This window comes from Anomaloglossus baeobatrachus, chromosome 7, assembly GCF_048569485.1.
Source record: "Anomaloglossus baeobatrachus isolate aAnoBae1 chromosome 7, aAnoBae1.hap1, whole genome shotgun sequence".
In the NCBI taxonomy this organism is placed as follows: Eukaryota; Metazoa; Chordata; class Amphibia; order Anura; family Aromobatidae; genus Anomaloglossus; species Anomaloglossus baeobatrachus.
Genome location: NC_134359.1, coordinates 245,658,826 through 245,678,986, shown reverse-complemented (window position 1 = coordinate 245,678,986; position 20,161 = coordinate 245,658,826). Strand labels below are relative to the sequence as shown.

Here is a 20,161-nt window from a genome sequence, read left to right as displayed (position 1 = left end):
CAATTCTGGTCACCGATATATAAGAAGAACATAGCTGAACTGGAGAGGGTGCAGAGAAGAGCCACCAAGATTATTAGAGGAATGGGTGGGCTGCAATACCAAGACAGGTTATTAAACTTGGGGTTATTTAGTTTGGAAAAACGAAGGCTTAGGGGGGATCTAATCACAATGTATAAATATATGAGGGGACAGTACAGAGACCTTTCCAGGGATCTTTTTACACCTAGGCCTGCGACTGGAACACGGGGGCATCCGCTACGTCTTGAGGAAAGAAGGTTTAATCATAATCACAGACGAGGATTCTTTACTGTACGAGCAGTGAGACTATGGAATTCTCTGCCGCATGATGTTGTAATGAGTGATTCACTACTAACATTTAAGCAGAGCCTGGACGCCTTTCTTGATAAATGTAATATTACCAGTTATGTATATTAGATTTTATGACAGGGTATTGATCCAGGGAACTAGTCTGATTGCCGGATGTTCAGTCAGGAAGGAAATTTTTTCCCCATTGGAACTTGTTTGCCACATTGGTTTTTTTTGCCTTCCTCTGGATCAACATGTTAGGCTACGGGTTGAACTAGATGGACTTAGGGGCACTTTGCACACTGCGACATCGCAGGTGCGATGTCGGTGGGGTCAAATTGAAAATGACGCACTTCCGGCATCGCATGCGACATCGCAGTGTGTAAAGGCTGGATGATACGATTAACGAGCGCAAAAGCGTCGTAATCGTATCATCGGTACAGCGTCGGCGTAATCCATAATTACGCTGACGCAATGGTCCGATGTTGTTCCTCGCTCCTGCGGCAGCACACATCGCTGTGTGTGAAGTCGCAGGAGCGAGGAACGTCTCCTACCGGCCTCACTGCGGCTTCCGTAGGATATGCGGAAGGAAGGAGGTGGGCAGGATGTTTACATCCTGCTCATCTCCGCCCCTCCGCTCTGATTGGCCGCCTGCCGTGTGACGTCGCAGTGACGCCGCACGACCCGCCCCCTTAACAAGGAGGCGGGTAGCCGGCCACAGGGACGTCGCACGGCAGGTGAGTGTGTGTGTGAAGCTGGCGTAGCGATAACTTTCGCTACGCCAGCTATCACCACATATCGCTGCTGCGACGGGGGCGGGCACTATCGCACTCGGCATCGCAGCATCGGCCTGCGATGTCGTAGTGTGCAAAGCCCGCCTTAGAGTCTCCCTTCAACCTTAAAAACTATGATACTATGATACTATGATAACAGGATAACGTAGAGCAATAAAAATTACTGATCCTGAAAGGTCACCTTAAGCCTTATTTAAAGGCATTGTACTAGAAAATCACCTGACAGATTCCCTTTAAAATATGTCTAAATATAAAATCTATGAATCTCATGGAATCCCATTAGCCTGACTGCAGAAGAATACCTTTTTCAACCTGACCCATTAAAAAAAAAAAAGCAAAAATTGAGGTAAAGCCATTTATATATTGTATTGGTTAATGGAAAACCCATTATTTATAATAATGCAGGTCATCTATAGAAACAAAGGTACATACAGACAACTAAAGAAAACCAATAAAAAAATACAAATTTTGGTAAAATTGAACTTTTCTTGGGATGGACTAGGTCTGGTTTTGATATACAAGTCCACCGAGTCAGCAAAGGAGAATTTCTTTGGGTTGTAGCCGAGCTCTTTGCGAGCCTTGTCTATTCGGAATGTGTGCACTACTGCAATTTTCATTACCTGGAAAAAGAAGATGGAGATTACGTATTAGATCAAAGAAAGTGAGTAAGATGTTCATTTTTTTTTAATGAAAATTCACCTGCCATCTTTTTTAGAAACTGTAATTTCTCCTGGCAGTGATTGGACAATATCAGGGACACATCCTGAATCAGGGGCGGTACAATCGCATGGATCGCAACCACTTCTGGACCCAGGGGTACAGGGGGCCTGCCGGCCCAAGCCCCTGCTTCAGCTGGATGTGCTTCTGAGGCTGAAAATCCAGCTGAAATGCATCGCAGTGCAGACACAAGTCGGGTCCCTGTACTGCAATACACGTTTCTGACCACACAGAAGTCGGCAGCTTTCATCTGTGTCCTAATGACTGAGGGCGGCGCATGGCAATGACGTCATGCATTGCAATAGCACCGACACCAATGCTAGCTGCCAGCCTCTGTGCGCTGGCTGCACAGGAGGACGCTGCGCGACGTGGGAGCCAGAGAGGGTGAGTACAATGCTGTTTTTTGCATTAGACAGAATGGAGACATATTTACTAAGACTGTAACATATATATTCCAGAAGGGGGACAGTAGATACCAGGAAGGGGACAGTATATGCCAGGAGGGGAACTGTATATATCAAGAGGGTCCCAGCAAGGAGACAGTATACACCAGGAGGGCCCCAGGATGGGGACAGTATATATCAGTACAGCCCCAGGAGGGGGACAGTATATACCAGAAGGGGCCCAGGATGGTGACATATATACCAGAATGGGAACATTTTTAACAGGATGGGGTTATATATACACAAGGCTTTGGGCTAGAATAGGGAACATATATATTAGGATGGGGGACATATATGCCAGGAGGGGAAACATACTTCCAGGATTGGGGGCATATATACCAGGATGGAGGACATATTTCCAAGGAAGGAGTCCAGGATGAGGGACATTAGAACAGGGTGGGGGACATTACTACATAATGGGGGGGGGGACTCGTATGTCTTTATAGGATTTAGAATGCTAAATGTATATATACATATACATACATCTGACCAACATAAGGGGGGGGGGCCCAGGTCCACATTTTGCACCAGGGCCCATTGAACTCTAGTTACGCCACTGTCCCCAATGGCAACACCCAGTTGTCAATTGATTCATACATTTTTAGCAGGTATAGCATAGGAATGGCAAAATACAGGGTTCTAAGAAAATATGCTCAACAATTACTATTTGATTAGGAATACAGGTATTTACCAAAATACACGTCAGGGGGAGGTGAAGGGTCCCTCTTTTAGGACCAGATTTTTTTTCTTTAACCATTGTTCCATTACTGTCGCCGATCATTTATTTTTAAATGTCCCCTTCTATATGTAACTCTATGAGGGCTTGTTTTACGTTTTTTTTACATCTTTCTAATGGTCCCATTTTTGGGCACATTTATTTTATTGATTAATTTTTAAAACCTCTTCAATAACAAAATCAATCCACAATGTTGTATTAATTGCATTGACGGCTACTTTTAATCAATTGCTTAATTTGCATAAGATGAAATCAAATACTATATGTATCTGGTTAAAGTACTTTTGAACCATTTTGATGGAAATACTTAATCTAGGTGTTGCGGTATACCTTTTATATTTTATGTAGTCATATAAGAATTTTTTTTGTGGAATGAGCAGTAGCTTTTATTGGCACCATTTTGGGGTAAAAATAATTTATTGATTAGCTTTCATTAATTCCTTCTTTAATTATTTAGTTTTTTTTCCATTGTTAAGCATTTATCTTTCTTCTATATGATGTTACTTTTGTGTTGAACACAATTTAATTTTTTTATCTATTTTTCTTTGACCATTTTTATAATGCCCTGTAATACATGGAGACGTTGAAACAGTGTCACACAGTTTTGCACAAAACTTGTCAACTGTCATGGTGGCATCGGATCTATTCACATTGCAGAGACTGATACTCTGCCTGATGGTTTGTCTGGTGTTTTTGATCAACTCAGACAGACCCGGGCATGGACCTGCTGTCTGCTTATTCATAGACAGGCTAGCAAGAGTTAACCTCTGCTAGTCTGCTTACAAGGCTTCTTTAATCACATGTTGTAAGGAAGCCAATCACTTCTCTCATTTTTATGCTGGAGAAAATCTTCTACCTATGCCAACTATAGTTTATGCTGTGTTGGTCTGTGAGTTGTGGTGTCCCGGAATTCCTGGAGAAAGAGTTGGTTTGTGCTTGGTGTTGTTGTGGAGTTACCCGTCGTCTTAGTGTTTCCACCCTGCTCTTGTTTTCCTCTTAATCTCTTATTGTCTTATTCCTCTGTGTGTGTGTCCTGCGTGACAGAGTTTTGATTCCCTGTTAGTCTATTTCCGTGAGTTAAATCACTCTCCTGTCCCAGCCTCCCCTAAGGGAGTGGGTATAAGATCAGGGCTGGTCAGGAGCAGGGTCAGGAAAGAGACTCAGACATCCCCACCATTAGGGGTATCTCTCAGAATAGGGACAGCACAGGGCCCCCCTAGTCTGAGAGTCAGCTTAGGGGTCCCAGTTTCCCACTATCCCCATAATCCCCCGTGACAAACAGATATTGGAGTTACCTGGAGTAAATCTGACGTTTATGATTTTAATCATGGAAGGCAGTAGTGGGCTGTATAACTAATATCTTACCTCATGTCGGGTCAGCAGCGGGTTTAACGATACAAATGGTCTTAATATGAGATACATATATTCCAAAATGAAAGCTGAAGGTAAACACAAGACAGTTTATAATGATTTATTATGTCAGCCTTATTAGAATTCACATGTTGAGCTCTTTCTTGACCTATAATATGGATGGCTAAATAGCGATCACACAAGAGGGTGTCAATATATTTGTGTCACCTTATAGTAGGTAGAGCAAGACTGCATAAATCTGCCACCAGGTAATGGCTACCCAATCAGCATGATGTACTCGCAGAGACCCTGATTCCAGTGACCTGTCACTTATTGGGCTACTTGCTGCAGTTGTGTTAATATAATTGTTCTATTTGCTGCAGATGAAGCAGATCTCTGAATGCTGAGCTGTGTATAACTCCGCCCACACCACACCACTGGTTAGCAGCTTGCTGTGTACATTGTGCATAGGCAGAAAGCTGCCAATCAGTGTTTGGTGTGGGGTTATATAGAGCTCCTGAATATAGAGGAATACATCGCAGCAGTAAATCTGTTGATAATCTCTTGCTGTTAAAACTGATTTTATCAAAATAAGTGACACACAGCTGGAATCAGGGTCTCTATTTTTACGCTATGGGGACATACAGTGTGTCCATCCATATCCTGCCCACCGCCATTAACTTGAGAACGGCGGCAGCTATAGGCATAGAAGTGGTGTCTAGGTATAGTAAAGTAGCCATGTGCTACGCAATGAAAACACCTATAGCGCCACCTGGTGGAAAACAACGGAGTTAGCATTTTTATCTCGAAAACGGAACGAGATAAGAGAAAAAAAGTAAATTACAAAGTTGTAGGGCATCATCAATTCAATACGAATCGACACCTTGCATACAGAAATGCTATGATATGAAACCCATGACCCCCCAAAACATTGAATGCTGGTCACGCATATGGCGCTCATTTAACTTTGATGCTCAAAGTGGCCCCCGTCAGCTGCAATGCACATCTGGACTCTGGACAGCATACTGTATCTTGCTGAACGCTGTGCAATATGGTAGGTGACACGTTTGCACAAGCATCTGTGATACGTCGTCGTAGGTCCTGCAATGTTGGTGGAGGGGTCGCATAGACCCGCTGTTTGATGTGACCTCACAGAAAGAAGTCCAATGGGGTCAGGTCAGGTGAGCGTGGAGGCCACTCAATGCAGCCACCATACCCATTGACTTGTAGGAAAGTCTCCATGAGGTATCGCTTCACGTCCGCAGCCTTGTGAGTTTTACACGTTCTAATCATAGCATTCCTGTATGCAAGGTGTCGATTCGTATTGAATTGATGATGCCTTACAACTTTGTAATTCACTTTTTTTCTCTATCTCGTTACGTTTTCGAGATAAAAATACTAACTCCATTGGTTTCCACCAGGTGGCGCTATAGGTGGTTTCATTGCATAGCGCATGGCTACTTTACTATACCTAGACACCACTTCTATGCCTATAGCTGTCGCCATTCTCAAGTTAATGGCGATGGACAGGATATGGGTGGACACACTGTATACACCAAGATGAGCAACATACAGTGCCTTGCGAAAGTATTCGGCCCCCTTGAATTTTTCCACCTTTTCCCACATTTCGGGCTTTAAACATAAAGATAAAAATGTTAATGTTATGGTGAAGAATCAACAACAAGTGGGACACAATTGTGAAGTCAAACAAAATTTATTGCTTATTTTAAACTTTTGTAAAAAAGAATAAACTGAAAAGTGGGGCGTGCAATATTATTCATCCCCTTTACTTTCAGTGCAGCAAACTCAATCAAGAAGTTCATTGAGGATCTCTGAATGATCAAATGTTGTCCTAAATGACTGATGATGATAAATATAAGCCACCTGTGTGTAATCTAGTCTCTGTATAAATGCACCTGCTCTGTGATAGTCTCAGTGTTCTGTTTAAAGCACAGATAGCATCATGAAGACCAAGGAACACAACAGGCAGGTCCGTGATACTGTTGTGGAGAAGTGTAAAGCCGGATTTTGTTTCAAAAAGATTTCTACAACTTTAAACATTCCAAGGAGCACTGTGCAAGTGATCAAACTGAAATGGAAGGAGTATCATACCATTGCAAATCTACCAAGACCGGCCGTCCCTCAAAAATTTCATCTCAAACAAGGAGAAGACTGATCAGACATGCAGCCAAGAGGCCCATGATCACTCTGTATGAACTGTAGAGATCTACAGCTGAGGTGGGAGAGTCTGTCCATAGGACAACAATCAGTCGTACACTGCACAAATCTGGCCTTTACGAAAGAGTGGCAAGGAGAAAGCCATTTTTCAAAGATATCCATAAAAAGTGTCGTTTAAAGTTTGCCACAAGCCACCTGGGAGACACACCAAACGTGGAGGAAGGTGCTCTGGTCAGATGAAACCAAAATCGAACTATTTGGGCACATTACCAAATGATATGCTTGGCGTAAAATCAACACAGCTCATCACTCTGAACACACCCTCCCCACTGTCAAACATGGTGGTGGCAGCATTCATGATTTGGGCCTGCTTTTCTTCAGCAGGGACAGGGAAGGTGGTTAAAATTGATGGGAAGATAGATTAAGCAAAATAGAGGACCGTTCTTGAAGAAAACCTGTTGGAATCTGCAAAAGACCTGAGACTGGGACGGAGATTTGCCTATCAACAAGACAATGATCCCAAACATAAAGTAAAATCGACAATGGAATGGTTCACAAATAAACGTATCCAGGTGTTAGAATGGCCAAGTCACAGTCCAGACCTGAATCCAATCGAGAATCTGTGGAAAGAGCTGAAAACTGCTGTTCACAAACACTTTAAATCCAACCTCACTCAGCTCCAGCTGTTTGCAAAGGAAGAATGGGCAAGAATTTCAGTCTCTCGATGTGCAAAACTGATAGACACATACTCCAAGCGACTTGCAGGTGTAATCGCAGCAAAAGGTGGCGCTACAAAGTATTAACTTAAAGGGGCCAAATAATATTGCACGCCCCAATTTTCAGTTTATTATTTTTTATAAAAGTTTAAAATAAGCAATAAATTTCGTTCAACTTCACAATTGTGTCCCACTTGTTGTTGATTCTTCACCATAAAATTTAATTTTTTTATCTTTATCTTTGAAGCCTGAAATGTGGGAAAAGGTTGAAAAATTCAAAGGGGCCGATTACTTTCGCAAGGCCCTGTATACACCAGGATGGGCCCAGGATGGGGGACATATACCAGGATGGGCCAAAGATTAGGAAAATATATACTCGGATAAGCCCAGGATGGGAGCCATATATTCCAGGATGGTCTACAGGATGGGGCACATATGTACCAGGATAGGTTGGGGAACATATATACCAGGATGGGGAACAAATACACCAGTATGGAAAATATATACACCAGGATGGGCAACATATACATCAGCAGAAGAGGGAATATATATACAGGTGCATCTCAATAAATTAGAATATCATCAAAAAGATAATTTATTTCAGTAATTCAATACAAAAAGGGAAACACATATTATATAGAGTCATTACACACAGTGATTTATTCCTATATATTATATAATCATTACACACAGAGTGATCTATTTCAAGTGTTTATTTCTGTTAATGTTGATGATTATGGCCTACAGCAAATGAAAACCCAAAAGTCATTATCTCAAAAAATTAGAATAATTACAACAAAACACCTAAAAAAAACTTCCTAAGCGTTTAAAATGGCCCCTTAAAGGGGGGCGTGGCCAGCAGGCAGCATGAGCGGTCGCATCTGAGAGCAGCTCCGCAGTCCAACGCTGATAAATACTATTAATCCTGCCGAAATTGGTGCCTAAATACACCTCCGGATTACCTGTGGTGCGGTGAGCATTCTGATCGGTACCATGAGCAGAGGTCGCAGCGCAGCGGCGGCTGAAAAGCTGAAGAAGTTTGCTCGGGACTCCCAGCAAGATGGCGTCGGCAAGCAGTCGGAGCGGGAATCCAGTGAGGCGGAGGAGGAGGAGAGCATGGAGGCCGGATCCAAGGAGCCGCGGGAGCTAACCCTGCAGCAGGTTACGTCGCAGTTATTTGCGGCGATCCAGGATTCAAAAGTGTCGCTGACGGGCAAAATCGAGGAGGTTAAGATTGATGTGGGACTCCTCCGGCTGGACCTGCAAAACCTGAGAGAGCGGGTAAAGGAGACGGAGCAGCGGATCTCCACGCTGGAAGACGACGCAAGAGCGACGCCGGGCAGATTGTCCTCTTTGGAGAGCGCGGCAAATAACTGGGCGCAAAGGGCTGACGATCTGGAAAACCGCCTGCGTCGCAATAATTTAAGAATTCTGGGGATGCCGGAGAGGGCAGAAGGGAGCGACCCATGTAAGTTCATGGAAACATGGCTTTCTGAAACTTTCCCTGATGCGACGCTGTCAGCGGCGTTCGCTATAGAACGAGCCCACCGGGTACCGGCCAGACCTCCTCCCCCGGGAGCGCAGCCTAGACCTCTCCTGGCCCGACTGTTGAGCAGCAGGGATAGAGATGCGATCCTTGGTGCGGCGCGACGCAAAGGCCCGATCCTACATAATAATGCTCCCATACTGATTTTTCCTGACTTCTCTGCGTCTCTTCAGAAAACGAGGGCATCCTTCATTCAGGTGAAAAAACGTCTTAGAGATCACCATATTGCTTATTCCATGATCTTCCCGGCTCGTCTCAGAGTGGTTCATCAAGAGCGATCCTTGTTCTTTACATCTCCTGCGGAGGCGGATGACTGGATCAATACACTAAAGAGAAAGCGCTGAAGCGTTACAGCCATGAGCGACGCCGAGAGGATCGCTGTTGTGATGGCATCGTGGTTCTGATTGTTTATTTCATCTCCTTTGGATTGAGGTCGGTGCTACGATTCCTTTTCCTGGGACGCCTGGAATCGCTGTTGCGATAGTTTTAGGATCATCCTATGCAGATATTCGGCGTCCCTCGACATTGAAGGCGCGATATATCTTTGGTTTCTCCATCTCTCCTACCGTGCGAGTGGAGCGTTGTTCGGGATCGCAGTTGCGTCTGCGTCCAACTCCTTTGGTTCCAGTTTGTGGAGAAATTGACGATTCCATCAGGATGCGATGGCGCGCTTGCGACCCCCGGAAGCATGTGAGTTACTGGATGTGTTTATTATTGGCCTTCCATTGTGCCGGTCTCCAGGTTGGCACCCCCCTCAAGGCTGGGCAGCTGGAGATGGTGCCTCTGAGTGTGTCGGGACCTGAGCTCACTGCGATTATTACTAAGCCCTGTTTGAGTTCTGGAATACTCGTCGCTGGTGGGACCGGATTGATCTGTCTTCAAGCGGGACATGTGCCAGAACGCTGCTGCGGTGCCATGATCAATTTCATGTGAGCTTGAATTATCCTGCATCTTGCGATCCAAAAGGGGACTTTACTCCGGGTTTGCAGTATTTGGCAACGCACTTAAGTTCAGGATGCTGAATTCTGTCTTTAAAGCTATATTAAGGTTTTTTGGGGTCACCATACATGATAGTCACTTATAATTTGGGATTGCCTGCAAATTCTCCTTCCATTTCCTTTACATTCCGATCTCTTCTTCCCCCCCTCTCAGTCTCACTTGTCTAATCCCTCGGCCCCTTTATCTCAGCCTCATACCCATCCTTGCTATTCTATTCCTATCAACCTCTAAGTCTTCTTTGCTATTTTCTCCAACTTCCCTCTTCAACCTTCATCTCTCTTCTTCAGTTTCCACCCAGTATGCCCTCTGTTACCTCTCTTCTTTTTATATATCTATATTCCCTCCCCCTCACACACTCTCTTCTTCCGCCCATCTTAATTTCTTTCCTCTTTCGTCTCTTCCCTTACCCCTTTCTCTCTTCCTTCCCCCCCCCCCTTTTTTTTTTTTCCCCCTTCTCTCCTTTCTCTTCTCTCTTCTCTTTCTCTTTTTCCATATTTTTATGCCTACTTACTCTGGGTTCTCTTACCTACGTATGATTAAAGGTTATGTTGCAGGATAATTTAATACGTTGGATTGCAGGAGAAGCTTAAGTCCTTGTTTCGAGGACACCCCCGTACCAAGTACACCATCTAGCCACGTTGGTTCACCCTGGTCGTTACTAGGGACACTCTCTCCTGGTCACACTACTGGATCAGTTCTTTCGGCTGTGTGTTTGCAACCGATAGTTTGTATTTAAGGGTACGTTTGCCCAAGTTCTACTGTGGGTTAAGTTTTTGACATTTCCCTCTTAATTCAGTACGAGATACATTTCAATGGCTTTAAGTTTGATGACATGGAATGTTAGGGGGCTGGGCACATCCAGGAAACGGGCGGCAGTATTTGCACATATCAAAAAATCTAAAGCTCAGATTATATGTTTGCAAGAGACCCATTTGTTGTTGGAAACCACGAGAGTGCTTCAGAAGCCTTGGGTTCAATGGTCAGCTCACTCTGTTCATTCCTCATATTCGAGGGGAGTATCGGTACTAGTCCATAAAGCATTGCGGTGGGACCCGGGTAAGATTATAAAGGATAATGATGGGAGGTATGTGTTTATCCAGGCTCACATCGATGGGGTCATGATAGTGATCTTAGCCATATACATCCCCCCTGCGATGGGAATCTCAATTTTGTATGAAGCGGCTAAGTTTGCCTCACAATTCCCACAAGCCTTGGTGCTCTGCATGGGGGACTTCAATTTGATTAGTAACACAGGACTGGATAGATTCAACACCCGACAGGTCCCGATCTCCCCTACGATGCAAACTAGATTGAGTGCATTCCTCCAGGAGGTGGGATGGTGCGACATGTGGCGGTTTTTTAACCCAGTACTGAGAGAATATACATGTTATACCCCAGGGAAAAACTCATTATCTAGAATTGATTACATTTGTGGAAATGAAAGTGTCTGTGCCCATATACAATCGGTGTGTCATCTACCCAGATCAGTATCAGACCATTCTCCGGTATTTGTCAGTATTAAATGGGAAGGATGTAAATCTCGTAAAGTGTCACGGAAGATCAACCCTTGGTGGCTGTCACTCTTTGGTACTAATGATAGGATTCCTGATCAGCTCAGGGCATACACCGAGACGAACTCCGTGGAGGAGAATCACTCGGCCTATTGGGACGCGCTTAAGGCGTATTTGAGGGGATGCTGTCACTCCTCTATCTCTTATGTAAAGAAACAGGCGGCCAGAGAGGAGGAGGAATTGGCCACTCAAAATAGAATGCTTGAACACAGATTTACCTCAGACCCTTCTGAAGGAAACAGATCCCAGTGGCTACAGGCTGGGAGGAAATATCTTTTGTTCCTGCAGGATAAGGCTAAGAGGCATGTCTTCTTCATGAACCAGAGATATTTTGAGCAAGGGAACCAATCTAGTAGTTTACTAGCGTTCCTGGTGCGCCAATCCACTAGCTCACCTGCGGTCCTTAAGATCAGAGACTCCGGTGGCGAATCAATCACCTCCGTCACTGGCATCCTGAAGGTGTTTCTGGACTTCTATAGGAACCTATATGAGTCCAGGCTGGCTGTGTCAAGGGAGGAGATCACTGAATACTTGCGGGATCTGGAGCTTCCCAGATTGACTTTGGCCCAGAGGTCGGCCTTGGATGAGCCCATTAGCATGGAAGAGATGGTGGAGGCGATGGGAGCCCTCAATAGGGGTAAGGCGTCTGGCCCAGACGGACTCCCGATTGAGATATTCGACAAGTATAGGGTGGAGCTGGTTCCGGCTCTCCTGGAGACGGCTGAGGCTTCGTTCCGCAGGGGACGGTTGCCTGATTCCTTCTATGAGGCAACCATCGTGCTACTATTGAAACCAGATAAGGATCCACTGGATTGTGGCTCATACAGACCGATCTCTCTGTTGAACTCTGATTACAAAATTCTTACCAAAATTTTAGCAACTAGACTCAATAAAGTGATCTCCTCCATAATACATGAGGATCAGTCTGGATTCATTCCGGGTAGAAGTACTTCGGATAATCTGAGGAGGGCACAGGTGATTCTACAGATGGGCACCAAGTTAGAGGAGGATTGGGCTTTGGTCTCCTTGGATGCGGCCAAGGCCTTTGACTCTATAGAATGGCCATACCTGCTGGAGGTGCTGCGAGCATTTGGTTTCGGCAATGATTTTATTAGATGGATTGAGATTATATATAAAGCCCCAACGGCTAACATTCAGGTGGGAGGCGGAGTATTGGAAACCTTCCATTTGGAAAGGGGAACCAGGCAGGGATGTCCTCTATCCCCTCTTCTGTTCGCCCTTGCCATGGAACCGTTGGCAGTGCGCATTCGGACGGACCCAATCTACCGGGGAGTGAGACATCGTAAGGGAGATGAACGTTTGTCTCTGTATGCAGACGACCTGTTATTGTTTGCTTCGGATCCGGATTTCTCCATTCCTAGAGCCGTAGAGTTAATCGACCGATTCGGGGAGTTCTCGGGCCTGTCAATAAATTGGTCAAAATCGTACCTTCTCTTCCTATCCCGGGACAGGGAGGAAATGATGAATACCCACATATGTAGGGTTCCAGTGGTGGATCATTTTAAATACCTGGGGATTATATTGACGGGAAGCCCTTCGGAGATGATAGCAAGAAATATTGCCCCCTTATTATCACACCTCGGGGAGAAATTTAATAGATGGAGCCAACTCCCGCTCTCAGTGGCGGGAAGGATTAATCTCCTTAAAATGATAGTGCAACCAAAGTGTCTTTACATAACCCAACATGTATTCGTACAGATTCCTCGCTCTTTCTTTCGGTCCCTGGAATCTTTGATGATCACCTTTGTCTGGGGTCCTTCCAGATCAAGGGTCCAGTTGGCCAAATTACAGAGACCCAAGGACATGGGGGGTATGGCCCTTCCTGATCTGTACTTATACTATCTGGCCGGACAATTGAAATATTTGGGACAATGGACACTTCCTGGGGTGAGGGGTTCTCCGGAGGGTCTTCTGGCAGAGTTCACAGGTATGGATCTCCTATGGCCATTGTTGACGGACCACAAGAGGGCTCCTGAGGGTCGGGTCCTCCCAATACACAAACTGGGGGCCAGGGTCTGGAAGGAGGCTAAAACCATTTTTGGTTTCCATGATATGCCAACTGAGACACCAATATGGGGTAACCTGGACCTTCCACACTTTTGTGGGCTGCCGGGGTTTGGTGAATGGAGGAATCGAGGAATAGTCTCCTTGGGATCACTGGTCCGGGATGGTGGTCTCCGCCCCTTTGCGCAGCTGCGTGCAGAATTTTATTTGCCGGAATCTCATGGGTTTCAGTATCTCCAGATTAGGCACGCCTTTCGGGCTCAGTTCTCTGGTCGTGGGATTAGATTCTCTTCCTTTCCAGTCATTGGAATTATCAGATCACAGGGCCCTGGAGGCCTCATTTCCAAACTGTACTCCTCCCTTATCCGGGCTAAGGCCATGACCAGTCCTCTTTCTGTCCGGGAGAGGTGGAGTGCCAGGATCCCTGAAATTGATGATGTAGTGTGGGACGACATTGTCGAATCCCACACGCTAGTCTCTCCGGCAGTCAATAATAGACTGATTCAGTTATACATAATACACCAAAGTTATATGACTCCTCAAAGATTGAACAAGATGAAAAAGGCGAATAATCTGGTGGGGGTGGGTTGTCCAAGATGCGGGAGAGACGGTGCTGATTTCTGGCACATGATATGGGATTGCCGGGTCATTCTCTCCTATTGGAGCGAGGTTGTAACGATTCTATCCACCATACTTCAGAAAGGAGTTGCTCTGTGCCCAATTATGTGTCTGTTTGGGGTGGTGGACGTACGCGCCTGGTCCCAAAATGAAAACTTGCTAATAAAAAAGGTATTATTTTTGGCCCGGAAGGGCATTATACTAAACTGGATGGGCGTCCACCCTCCAACCAGAGCCTCATGGATTGCGTTGGTAAATGCTATAATTCCGTCAGAACACTATGTTTATAAGATAAGGGGATCATTACATAAATTTGACAAAATATGGGGTAGATGGATGGACTCGCCCTTGACCGGAGGATCACCCGGCTCCCTAACTGATAGCCTACAGTCGGTACTGGCGTGATAGTAACTAATGGTATTCTGATGGGTGGAAAGGAGAATATGTGGCTTATGATATAATGTATTGGGGATACTACACGACCGCTGTAATCTGGGTTGCGCTTCTCTTATAAGAACTGACTCCTCTGCAATGATTAATGTGCTAAGGCCAGATTGAATGTAATAGTTGTGGATTTAATTGCTGTTACTTTATTACTATGCTTATCAAACAGTATATGTGTATACTTGTAAAGTACAAATTGCTGACTTATCCTATAATGTAATGTCTTACTTAACCTTCAATAAAACGAGTTTAAAAAAAAAAAATGGCCCCTTAATCTGGTTCAGTAGACTACACAATCATGGGGAAGACTGCTGACTTGACAGATGTCCAGAAGGCAGTCATTGACACACTCTACAGGGAGGGTAAGCCACAAAAGGTCATTGCTAAAGAAGCTTGTTGTTAACAGAGGGCTGTATCCAAGCATATTAATGGAAAGTTGAGTGGAAGAAAAAAGTGTGGTAGAAAAAGGTGTAAAATCAACCGGGATAACCGCAGCCTTGAAAGGATTGTTAAAAAAAGGCCATTCAAATATTTTGGGCAGATTCACAAGGAGTGGACTGCTGCTGGACACAGACGTATCCAGGACATGGGCTACAACTGTCGCATTCCTTGTGTCAATCTACTCATGACCAATAGACAACGCCAGAAGCGTCTTACCTGGGCCAAGGAGAAAAAGAACTGGACTGTTCCTCAGTGGTCACTGTGGTCACTGTGCTTGATTGGCCAGCAAATTCGCCTGACCTAAACCCCATGGAGAATCTATGGGGTATTGTCAAGAGGAAGATGAGAGACACCAGACCCAACAATGCAGACGAGTTGAAGGCTGCTATCAAAGCAACCTGGGCTTCCATAACACCTCAGCAGTGCCACAGGCTGATCGCCTCCATGCCACGCCATATTGATGCAGTAATTCATGCAAAAGGAGCCCCGATCAAGTATTGAGGCATTTACTGTACAGGCTTTTCAGTAGCCCAACATTTCTGAGTTTAAAATCATTTTTTCAGTTGGTCTTATATAATATTCTAATTTTCTGAGATAATGACTTTTCGGCTTTCATTGGCTGTAAGCCATAATCATCAACATTAACAGAAATCAACACTTGAAATAGATCCCTCTGTGTGTAATGACTCTATATAATATATAGGAATAGATCCCTCTGTGTGTAATGACTCTATATAATATATAGGAATAGATCCTTCTGTGTGTAATGACTCTATATAATATATAGGAATATATCCCTCTATGTGTAATGACTCTATATAATATATAGGAATAGATCCCTCTGTGTGTAATGACGCTATATAATATATAGGAATAGATCCCTCTGTGTGTAATGACTATATAATATATAAGAATAGATCCCTCTGTGTGTAATGACTCTATATAATATATAGGAATAGATCCCTCTGTGTGTAATGGCTCTATATAATATATAGGAATAGATCCCTCTGTGTGTAATGACTATATAATATATAGGAATAGATCCCTCTGTGTGTAATGGCTCTATATAATATATAGGAATAGATCCCTCCGTGTGTAATGACTATATAATATATAGGAATAGATCCCTCTGTGTGTAATGGCTCTATATAATATATGCGGTTGCTTTCTGTATTGAATTACTGAAATAAATTAATTTTTTGGTGATATTCTAATTTATTCAGATACACCTGTATATATATATATATATATATATATATATATATATATATATATATACACACACACATACACACTAGGATGGGGGAATATATACACCAGGACGGGGAACATATATTCCAGGATGGGCTCGGGATGAGGTACATATATAATAGGATATGTACACAATGAAGAACATATATACTAGGATGGGGAAAGAAAATATATACCACGATGGACCAAGGATGGGGTAGATTACTAAATAATGTGTGAGTGGGGGGTCCAGATCCAAATTTTGCAGCGGGGCCCACCAGACTCTAGTTATGCCACTGGCTGCTGTGTATTATTACCCTGTGAGCAATGCTCATAAACATTAGCCCTAAATATAAACTGTATGGCTGATTTAAAACAGGAAAAAAACAAACCAAAAATGGAATACTCAGAGGAGCAGCGGGAATCAAACAAGAGCAAACACTGGACACTTGACTGGTGACAGGTCCCATATAAAGAACCCACTATAATGGCCTAAACTTGTAAAATATTTATATTATTGCTTCAGCCGTCATAGTAATCCTACAGGTAGAAATTATTTGAACCTCAAGCAGAATTTGCAAAGAAGTGTTCAACAAACTATGCATACCTGCAGCATACACCAGAGAAGTGGGTATAATTATCCAAGGATCTGGAAAACCAAGTTTTTCGAACTGAAAATACAAAGTAACATTGGTGCCTTGTGAATTATTGGTAGTGAAGATAGAAAAGCTTGTGCTAGAGCTAAAATCCTGTGAATTCATCTGGGATAGTTTGTGTATGGAGATTTTTTTGATTATTAGATGTCAGAGCTACTTATTAATCCCTGGAGGGCAGAACTCTGCCGCCCCGACATCATCCACCACCTCCCCCTGATTGTAAGCACTGTATCTTGGTCAGTATTCTGTCAGCATTGTATGTTCTTGAACTTGCCTTGGCTACCCCAAATTATAGCCCATCTCACTTTTGTGACTGTAAGGAGTAGAGATGAGCGAACCGGTCGCGGTTCGGCTCGAGGTCGGTTCGCCGAACGGAGGTCCCGTTCGAGTTCGGTTCGTCGAACGTTCGACGAACCGAACTCGAACCAATAGGCTATAATGGGAGGCAATCACAAACACATAAAAATGCATGATAAATGTACACAAACAGTTAATAAACATTGCCATAACACTTACCGGTCCCCGCGATCCCTCCTGCACTCTGTCTCCTGCCGCTATTCCATCCGATGATCGCTGAATCCTCCCGGTGACCAGCACTGCCAGAAGTGATGCAGGACCTATCGTGACGTCAAAATAGCCATGTGACCAGTCACGTGGCTATTATCTCATTGGCTACAGACTGGTCACATGACTATGACGCGTCATGTAGGACCTGCGAGTGCATCTCTCCGGTACACGGTGCACATTTGTGTATCGCCGTGTACCGGCAACATGCTGTAGCACACGGTCGACTCCCCGTTCCGTTAGGGACCGGCTGACACAGCCGGTCATTAACGGAGATCACCGTTGCCATAGCAACGCAGTTAGCGGTGACGTCACCGCTAACCGCGGCTCCAGGAATCACATCATCGGAGCCCTGTTGCTATGGTAACGCGTCTGTCACCGCCAGCAGCCAGCAGCACTGATCTCTCACTCCGTGAAGGCTGCAAGCTGCTTTCCGTGCAGCCATCACGGAGTGATTTCTGCACGGGAAGCAGCGTCTTCCCCCATTCAGCAGTGATGGAGCAGAGCTGCATTTGTTGAACGAGAAAGACAGAAGACCATGGATTGTGGAGGGCTGACAGGGGGTAATAAAGATGAAGTCTCTAATGTGTCTGTGTATTTATTTCTATTAAAGTATTTTTTCTCTGTGTGGTGTCTTTTTTTTAACCCTTTATTGGAGATTCTTAATGGCTGGGTCAAACGTGCCTGACATTAAGAATCTCTGGCTTAATACTAGCTAGTAAAACAAAGCCAGTATTAACTCATGATTACCCAACAAGCCACCCGGCTTCAGGGCTGTTGGAAGAGTTGGATACAGCGCCAGATGATGGCGCTTCTATGAAAGCGCCATTTTCTGGGGCGGCTGCGGACTGCAATACACAGCAGAGGCGCCCAGAAACCTCGGGCTAACCTGTGCTGCGGATTCCAATCCCCAGCTGCCTAGTTGTACCCGGCTGGACACAAAAATGGAGCGAAGCTCACGTCGTTTTTTTTTTAATTATTTCATGAAATAAGTGAAATAATTAAAAAAAACGGGCTTCCCTATATTTTTGGTTCCCAGCCAGGTACAAATAGGCAACTGGGGGTTGGAGGCAGCCCGTGGCTGCCTGCTGTACCTGGCTAGCATACAAAAATATGGCGAAGCCCACGTCATTTTTTTGGTGGGCAAAAAACTTCTGCATACAGTCCTGGATGGAGTATGCTGAGCCTTGTAGTTCTGCAGCTGCTGTCTGCTCTTCTCCATACAGAGACAGCAGCTGCAGAACTACAAGGCTCAGCATACTCCATCCAGGACTGTATGCAGAAGTTTTTTGCCCCCTGAAAAAATTATGTGGGCTTCGCCATATTTTTGTATGCTAGCCAGGTACAGCAGGCAGGTACGGCTGCCCCCAACCCCCAGTTGCCTATTTGTACCCGGCTGGGAACCAAAAATAAAGGGAAGCCCTTTTTTTATTATTTCATGAATTTCATGAAATAATTAGAAAACAAATGACGTAGGCTTCGCCCCATTTTTGTGTCCCGCCAGGTACAACTAGGCAGCTGGGGATTGGAATCCGCAGCACAGGTTGGCCTGAGCTTTCTGGGCCCCACTGCTGCGAATTGCAGTCTGCAGCCGCCTCAGAAAATGGCACTTTCATAGAAGCGCCATCTTCTGGCGCTGTATCCAACTCTTCCAGCACCTGTCTGCTATACCTGGCTAGCATACAAAAATATGGCGAAGCTCACGTCCTTTTTTTGTAGTTTTTTGGCAAAAAAAAATAAAAAATGCTTTCCTGGATTTTCCATTGCCAGTGAAGGTAACACCAAGCAGTGGGGGTTAGCAGCCAGTAGCTGCTTGGATTACCCTTAGCTAGCAATACAAAAAATGCAGCGGGAGCCCATATATATTTTTTTTTAATTATTTATTTAAATAACTAAAAACAAAATGGGCTTTCCTGTATTTTGATTGCTGGACATCACAGTGCTGTAAAAATAAATCTTTAAAAAAAATGACGTAGCGCTCCGCGGTATTTTTGATTCTCAGCACAAATAAAGCAGACAGCTATGGGTTGCCACCCCCATCTGCCTGCCGTTACCTTGGTTGGCAATCAAAATACAGGGAAGCCCATTAATTTTTTCTATTTAAAAAATAGTTAAAAAAAAATGACGTTGGGTCCCCCCATTTTTGATAGCCAGCTAGGGTAAAGCAGACGGCTGTAGCCTGAAAACCACAGCTGGCAGCTTTACCGTGCTTGGGGATCCAATGTGGAGGTCTCCCCAGGCTCTTTTTTTTATAATTATTTTATAAATATTAATAATTACACAAAAAAAGTAGGGTCCCCCCCAAATTGGATCACCAGCCAAGGTAAAGCGGACAGCTGTGGTCTGGTATTCTCAGGGTGGGAAGGTCCATAGTTATTGGGCCTTCACAGCCTAAAAATAGCAGGCCGCAGGCACCCCAGACGTGGCGCATCCACTAGATGCGCCAATCGTGGCGCTTCACCCCAGCTCATCCCGTGCCCTGGTGCAGTGGCAAACGGGGTAATAAATCGGGTTGATACTAGCTGTAAGGTCACCTGACATCAAGCCCAGCAGTTTGTGATGTCATGGCATCTATTAGATACCCAACATCATAAACTGTCAGTACTAACAAAAAAAAAAATCGACAAAAGAAATTTATTTGAAAAAACAGTCCCCAAAACATTCCCTCTTTCACCAATTTATTGTAAGAAAAAAAATAAAGGGGTCCCACGACGACTCTGGACCGTCTAGAATATGGGGGGGAGACACTCAGGGAACGTATCCCCCATTTTCTAGGAGTGCTGTCACGCTCCCCGGCTCCCCTGCCACGCTCCCCGGCTCCCCTGCC

At 44.6% G+C, this 20,161-nt stretch overlaps 1 protein-coding gene across 1 annotated transcript in view; it reads right to left on the bottom strand.

Moving 5' to 3' along the window:
* Positions 1-829: 829 nt before the first annotated feature.
* SDR42E2 (short chain dehydrogenase/reductase family 42E, member 2) overlaps positions 830-20,161 on the bottom strand; it is a 54,598-nt gene continuing 35,266 nt past the window's right edge. The window contains exons 10-12 of the mRNA XM_075319143.1: positions 16,722-16,785; positions 4,362-4,435; positions 830-1,720 (exon numbers count right to left, since the gene is read on the bottom strand). Of these exons, the coding sequence (XP_075175258.1) occupies positions 1,511-1,720; positions 4,362-4,435; positions 16,722-16,785 (348 nt within the window). The 3' untranslated portion in view covers positions 830-1,510. The remainder of the gene's footprint in view (positions 1,721-4,361; positions 4,436-16,721; positions 16,786-20,161) is intronic.